Source organism: Aulonocara sp. 'chitande type north' Nkhata Bay, linkage group LG20, assembly GCF_057382095.1.
Source record: "Aulonocara sp. 'chitande type north' Nkhata Bay isolate Kocher_YH1m ecotype deep benthic linkage group LG20, A_spYH_male_GT1.1, whole genome shotgun sequence".
NCBI lineage: Eukaryota > Metazoa > Chordata > Actinopteri > Cichliformes > Cichlidae > Aulonocara > Aulonocara sp. 'chitande type north' Nkhata Bay.
This window is the reverse complement of record NC_141363.1, coordinates 12302216-12310322: the sequence shown is the minus strand read 5'-3', so window position 1 is coordinate 12310322 and position 8107 is coordinate 12302216. Positions and strand designations below refer to the sequence as shown.

Here is an 8107-nt window from a genome sequence, read left to right as displayed (position 1 = left end):
TTTATGGGCCTGACTATGTGCAGCGCTTCAGCTGCTGAACTGCACAGTTTAATTGCAATTCTCTGTGAGGTTGTGTGTCACAAGAAAGACCCCGTTCTTATCAAATATTCCACATGATCAGTTTTTAATATTAACCGAGGATCACTCGCTGTGGCTTTAACAGCTTCACGTGTGGTATTTTAAAGACAATCTGAGAAAATATCTGTAGATCATGTTGCTAAGTTACAAGTTCTCAATATAGAATTAGAACAATGTTTTAACGTCTTTTAAGTTGCTAAAATAATATACCAGTGACATGCTAAGCGCTCTGACGTCCGCTGATCAAACAGTGCACTTTCACTGTTACTGCAGACGGGTACAGATGGCCTCTCTGCCGGTTTACTTAATGACTTTTCTCACCTTTTAATTGCAGCTCATTTAAAAGTAGAAAGAGTAAAAGCACAGACTCTGACTGAAGAGCCCTGCATGGTGAGAGGTTAGAATGTTAACGCTTACTAACAATAATTCTGCCTGTCCAGGCATTTATTCTCAAAATTGCCCACTCCCACTTAATACCACGTTGTCACAGTCTGGCTGAGGCAGACTGTATGTGTTTGCAAGAGAGGACTCAAACGCAGACCAAAAACTGAACGTGACGTGGATTTAACAAAAAACAAGCCGTTTAAGCATCTCAAACACACAACGTGTATCGTGCCTGTTTATCTGCAAACTGCACTGTACGAGAGAGTTTGCTGTACAGAAAGTGCCGTAAGCTATTTTAAAGGAACAGTTTCTTACAAAATGAAACAATTGTCTTTACACTGCAGTCCTTGTCACTGTTAGATGTAACGCTGGCTCTGGAAAGGCTGCAGACAGCTCTGTCACCTTTGTGACATGTGGTGTCACCAGCTGCTAACTTTTCATCTGTCAGCGATGAACCTCAGTGGGAGGGTGTGACATTCGTGATGTTCACTCTGTCACTCAGTTCACCTCCACACTGCGCAGGTGACCAGCCTGGGGCCACCACTATTGAAAATCAAATCCCAGTTTTGTAGAATGAAACTTGTTTTTATAATGCTTAAAAAAAATAAAATGAGCATTTCATTTCCAGTTTAAGTATCCAGACCACCCTGTCACTTGGACCCCATCAGCCAACTGTAGATTAAAAAAACAAGAAAAAAATCCCCAAACTTCAAAATTCACATCCCTCCTTCTTACTTAACTGTGCATCCAGTTTAGGGTCATGCAGTGTTGAAGGCTCTTCCCAGATGTCACAGGGTGAAAGGCAGGGTATACCCTGGACAGATCACCAGCCTCTCACAGGGCTAACATGAAGAGACACACACTCGCATTCACACCGACCAGTCTAGCCTCCACACTGAAAGGCACCACCTGGCCGACAGGTTCCAACCAGGAGTCTTCTCTGTTAGGTGACGGATTGTAACATGTCACATTAGGAGTGAGATCATCTCAGTACTCCTCGGACACACAAATGACAGGATGAATACTAAAGGGCACACGCGCGCACACACACACACACACACACTGAACAGCTTTGGAAAATTAGAGCAATCCTCAGCCATTATGTTGTGACAGGGACATCAGCGCCTAATGAACTTAATGACTGATGAAAAATCACACAAGCAGCTCATAATTGCATAATTGGTAATGCAATGGCAGAAGCCCGCAGGCCACTTGAATATTTTCAACATGCTAATGGAAGTATGTTGAGCACAAAGTAAACAAAAACAACAACAACTTCTCTGATCTTATCAATTAAACGGCCTCCTTCGCTGTCACCTCATGATTCGCTGATTGAACAATCACGTTTCTCAGTTGGGTATAAGAAGAGCTGCTTGCAGTCGTAGCTGTGTGTGCAGTTTGGACCTGAGCAGCATCCTGCTGGCACAGCTGGCTGTGGTCCGTATCATCAAAGTCATGGTTAACATATGTTGAATGACAGAGCTGCCACAGTGAAGAGGCATTTTTAGTAACAACATCACCGTCATGCATTTAGGATGTCAAACTGTTTCACAGTTTAAGGTTTGTATAATAAAACAGAGATGCCCTGATTTATGCTGGGACACCAATGGTTGGTTTTCATTGTTATACGAGACTGCCACCTGGTGGTGAAGGAGCTTCAGCTTCAGTTAAATATTACAGCTGGAAAGAGGTAATCTATCTTCACTGTGGTTTTACATAAATGGGCTTCATGTTGCACCAATCTCCATAAAGTGAGGCGTCATACTAAGAATAGTTGTCTTGCTCTGATTTGTCCATGTTGTGGCTGCTTTGATCATTGCCAGAGCCCAGGTACAGTTCTACAGGATGATGCACTATGTTGTGTCTTGGTGAAACTGTGCTGTTTGTGAGCACTGTGTCTCTATTCTCTTACCCAGATCCAGTCTCTGGCACAGTGAGCCCAGCCCCTGCAATACAGCCAGCTGCAGTTTGTAGGCCAGGGTGTGTGTGTAGACAGGCCCAGCCTTGGCGCTGATTGGAGCCTGCCGTGCCAGAGAGGCGCTCAGCTTGGGCAGAACCTCTTTAGAAACCCTCCTCCTCACAAAGTCCCCACATGTTTCACCCAGCACGCACAGCACCTGGCATGTAATGCACAAAAATGTAATGTACAAAAGCAGCAAGCTGTCAAAATTCAATAAAACCTTCCCATTGTATCCTCCTGGATGAATTGTAGTAGGGGAGACCGGGGATAGTTGTAACATTTTTGACATTTCTGTCTGTAAATTGAAGCTCTTTTAAGGTAGTGGATTCAAAATGTAATGCAAAGTATTTACATGTCTCTGCTATTAAATAGTGCAGTTATTTTCTCTGCAGCACAATTACCCATTGCATGGTATGGTCTCAAACACGAAGAGTGAAATGTTACAATTAACCCCATAGTCTGGGTTAGTTGTAACATATCCTGGGGTGAAATGTAACACAATGAAATAAGGGTACTAACAAAACATTAACATGTAATCTTTGTTTATTCAACACATGAATGCACTTACATCCATTTATGTAGCTCTGTGTGTGTGTGACAGAATGCAGAAATCTAGCTTTTGAACATATTCCAACCCCCCAAAAAAGACAAATTATGGAATTTTCTGCAACTGAATATTTCCTTAATTTTGGTTGGTCTTCCTTGAGTTTGGCCTCATTGGCTCAGTGGGCATTATAACCTACAACTCTTGCACCAATTTTGAACACAACAATGAAGCTGAAAAAATGTAGTTGTTCACCAGCATTGCAATTCCATTACTTTTTATCATGGCTTACCTTGGTGTGGTTTGCAAAGTGCTTCAGAAAGATGAGGAAATCTGTTTCTTGCACCCATCCTGACTTATTTCCACTACCAGTACTTCCTACTGGTCCATCTCTGACACAGTGGTCTGCATAATGTATGTGTGGGAACACAAACAGTGGAGGAATTGTGTTGCCAATGGCATTACCGCATATACAAATGCGACCAGTGAACCTCTCTCTGCTGATGTCGTTGTCCCAACTTGTTTAATATAAGTTAAAGTAATAGTGTGGTAAGTTGTAACATCTGCATTATTGTTACAACTAACCCAGACTGTTGCTGTTACAACTGACCCAGACTCCTATAGCCATGAACTCGCTAACATTACAGGCAACGGCTAAAACATTAGCACTAAAGACCTACACAGAATATATCCCCATAGACATACAAATAACATAATTTAAGTTTGATGAGTTTAACTGCAAAGCAGATAATGCTATTACAAATTGAAATAAAGTAGAAAAACTTACTTTTTGGCATACAAATTACTTTTTTTCATGTTAAATTGTCTGTGTTTGACAAAATGTGCTGATTTTTCACATGTGATAGCAGAACTGAATTGGGCATGCACAGGATGAGTCACATCATTTGAAACTTAGCCCTGATTGGAGAAATTGGAAGTGTTACAACTGACCCACGTTACAACTATCCCCGGTCTCCCCTATTTACAAAACTTGGATATATCCAAAAGCTGCATGTTGCTGATGAAACAATTTCCCAGCAGCAGCTCTGAGTGAATAAATGACTGTTTACAGACTTAATGTGTCTGTATTTGTCAGTTCATCAATGAAAATATGAATAACAAATTTAAAAATATTCCAGCTGATGACAGGAGCTGACGAGTAGCCTAATTTACACCGACAAGTTGAATCAGCTGACACTTGCACCAAAGATCACAAAAAACTATCAGCTTCATTTATCACAAAGTCCTACTTTGTGATTCTCTGAGACAGTTTGAAAAGCAGCCTCTAAGAAGGCATCCACACAGTGATCTTTCTGTGCTGATAGAAGAAATGTTAGTTTAAAGAGTCTTCACATTACAACCCAAAAAAGAAAATAATAGAACTATTTCTGAATGAAATAAGCCTGTTGTTGGGCAGCATCTTTCATTCTTTCACTACTAAGAGTTTAAAACTAAAGACGACTTGAATAATTTTGACTCACTTAATGAAAAGAGAGGTTTGTTTTATTTACCCTGAAGGCTCTGAGGACTGCTAATGGGTCATCAGCTGTGAGTCTCTGCAGGAGTGCTGGCCAGCAATGAAATGCTGGTTACACCAGTTTTGCAGTGAGGTTCAGATTTCTATGAATCTTAATTACAATGATCCATCTCCTCTACACTCTGAATCTAATATCACCACCACTACAACCTATAGCTTATATTCCACTGGCCCTTAGACAGACCTATTACCTTGGTCTTCAGTGTTATAATCATCCTCTATTCCAATGCTCTCTGCCAGTTCTTTCTGTTTGCAGTAATTCAGCAGGAATTGGCGAATGCTGAGGTCTTCCTGGTCACTGGAGCGTTGCCTGTAGCTGGTAGACTTACTGGTCCTGCTACAAGTGGAAGGAAACCACCTCGCTAAAGGAAAAACAAGACAACAATATGAACATAGGTTTGGTTACAATAAAATAAGTCAGCTGATCAAATCAGTGTGACACAGACACTGATGTTTTTTGGAAAGAGCCATTAGTGACATTTAATTTACACATTTTTACTGTGAGGGCTTGTAAAACTGCAAACACCTATAGTGCCGCTGTATAAGTATTATTATGAATATTAATTCTACAGCAGAAAACAACTCAGCATTTAAACCATCACGATGTATTAAATGTTTCCAAAGATACTGATAATTTGATAACGAGCAAATTATACATCCTGAAATGTACCCCTTGGTAGAAACTTTGAAAGGCACTGCAGAAAACATAAAGTTAAGCAACATTAAAAAAATTTGGCAGAGCATGCCACGAGTTACATTTTCTTCCTTGTCCTCTTTGACTCCCAGCATATGTGAGACTCAAGCTGACATCACTGTTGAAATCTTACCCAGTGCCTTCATGAGCGCGTGCAGCACGGAGCAGAAAAGAGCAGCTGTGCGCTCGTAGCTGAGATCCAGAGCCGTCAGCACATCCTGAACGATGTCCCCGATCAGCGGCAGCAGGCTGCAGTCAGAGTGAGTCAACATAACTGTCAACACCCGTGGAGCCTGGGCAACAAGACAGGATTATAATGAAATACAGTACAAGCTCAGGGCAGCACAAAGCAGACAAAGGAGGAAATCAGGTAAACCCTCCAGCAGTCATTTCTGTGTCCATTTTGGGTTAAAAACATAACTACCTGTGGATGCTGGCTGATTCTCTGAAGGTTGAGTGAAATGTCATTAAGCAGGTAGTCAGAGTTCTCATTGATCAGTTCCTTGAGGGAAGCGTATCCACAGGCCTTACTGATGTCCCACATGGAGCTCAGTCCCGCCTGGCTGACCAGCAGCGTCTCCTCACCAGCTTTCTCCAGCACAGGATACAGCGAGGTCATCAACAAGGGATGGAAATCGCGGCCCAGCGCCTGAGCACAGCAGGTGATGCCCTCGAGTTGGATGGATAGCTGCCAGATGTTGGTGTTGAGCTGGTGGATCGTGGATGTTGATGATGAAGGAATCACTTGGAGAGAGCTTGTATTTGAGTTGCCGGCATCACTGTTGGATATGGAGAGGAGTCTGGATGGACTGAGCAGCTACGCAAGGAGACAAAACACATGTTAATGCACTGCTTTCTAACCACTTTTGCACATGCACTGAAGACCTGAGGTTTTCTAGATATTATCCATGCACGTGAGAACGCAAATGTCTGACACAGTTAGATCAGACATTAAACAGCTTTTAGCCTTCCTGCAAAAACAAAAACCACACAGGCTGTTATAAAATGCTCATCCTACGCACTCATATGTAAAGTGTTAAAATCAATGTGTGCCCCACCTGACACTAAGAGACAAACTTGAATACAAGAGCAGTAAGAATAATAATAATAATAATAATAATAATAATAATAATAATAATAATAATGACTGAATTTTAAAAAGTTTCAATTTGTTCAGTAGCCCATTGAACGGCAGAAATTAGGTTTTCTTTTCGGAAGTAAGTAAAAGGAAAAAACAAACATGAGTACGAACTTCTCTGTGAACGTACCCTGAATGATGATATGTGATGAGCTTGAACTTGATTGGCTAACAGAAACTAATTTAGCTAGCTTAGGAACATGTAGTGTGGCAAGATAGATGCACTTAAACGTTTTAGGTAATTTAAGCCAAATTGACACCAAATTTCAACTTTGTGAGCTGACAGTTTCGGGATTTCTGTGTTTTAGATTACAAAAATAAAAGAAAAAGATCTACAGATTCAGGTTTTTACTTACCTGTGGTTTGGTCATCACTATGGACATCACTGGCATTGATTTAATACACCCCCCAATCTTTACCGAGTACCATACATTGCCTCACATCACAGTTCTTGTGTTTCCTTTTCAAAAATTTTGTTGTGCTCAGAGAAATCAAATATATCAAATTTGCATGGCTTTCTTCGGCCTGTCAGGTGGCGCAGAGAACCCTGGCCAGCCCCTGGCAGCCTGAACCACAGACGGGCACCGGTTTGGTTCTCACTCAGTCGCTCATGCTGTAGGTTCTCATGATAGGGGGATTTCTGGGTTGTCTTCCCCCCTAAGGAATCCCAATTTTTTTTCTTTTCTTTTTTTGGGTGCTGGGGCCCTGTGTTTATGAAGCTGGGATTCGTGGGACGTCTTTCTTGTCATGGCTACCAAGAAAAACATCAGCTTGGGGGAGAGCGTAGCGCTAAGCACACACTCATTCATGGATCATCACATTGCCATTAGCAGTCCACACACCAGTGAAGATGAAGAAGACAACACTACTTAGGTGTCTTTTCATTTCATTGTTCACTCTGAAAACTACACTGTTACTCTAGAACTGCTTGATGCACCAAACCAAAGTTTTCAGCCACAGCTTATGATCCAACATCTGTGTTCTCAAATGTATTTCCTCAGATTGAAGCTGGCTGGGTGAAAGAAAACAACTTGCCCTATCTCTTTCTTCTTCTTCTTCTTTTTTTTATAATCCCCACATTATTGCTCGCTCATTTTCTTCTGCTTAACCAAAACAAGTGGCAGCAACCTAAGCAGGGTATTTCAGTCAAATTCTCCCCTCTAACTTTACGTAATCTTTAGCTGATACAGGAAATACAAAGCAGTTGAGTCAACTGGCATTTCCAAAAGTACCCATGCCCACTTCAAAGCTATAATTTTCGACATTGCTGCATAATCTGTCCACTATACTAGAGCTGCTATTCCTACTGTTTTATTTCATGATCGCAGATGTTAAAAGTCAAGATCATAAGTATTCTAACCAAGTTCATCATGTAGATTATTAAGTGAATTACTGGGCACATGCATACTTCATGGACATTGAACAAACCCCAGTATTTTTCATAAAGCTCCACTCCAGGAAAAATAGCAGGCAACAAGATTCACATTTTACATACTGTCAGATTTGTTCTGGCAGTTTTCAGGATCCATAAAGATTCACCTTAGTCATCTATTTCTTTCTTTCTTTGGGATTATAGTGATATTTTCAATAGAGAAGTATGTATACAGCCATCTTAACTATTAACTGTAGATCACAACTGAAGACAGCAGCGATGATTGATGTACAAGTAATTGGATTTCAAACAGCAGTAAATATATTCCAGTGTCTTTGAAGTCCTTTATGCTCTCCTGTCTTTACATTGTCACTTCAGAGTTAAACTGAGTACACAAAGC

At 41.1% G+C, this 8107-nt stretch overlaps 1 protein-coding gene across 1 annotated transcript; it reads right to left on the bottom strand.

The window, feature by feature from the left end:
- Window positions 1-4677: 4677 nt before the first annotated feature.
- On the bottom strand, window positions 4678-5817 carry LOC147305263 (TELO2-interacting protein 1 homolog). The gene is made up of 3 exons (XM_086277981.1): window positions 5622-5817; window positions 5331-5490; window positions 4678-4865 (listed from the first exon to the last, which is right to left on the bottom strand). Exons 1-3 carry the CDS (start codon window positions 5814-5816, stop codon window positions 4678-4680), a joined length of 543 nt encoding a protein of 180 aa, XP_086134107.1. The 5' UTR covers window position 5817.
- Window positions 5818-8107: the final 2290 nt, after the last annotated feature.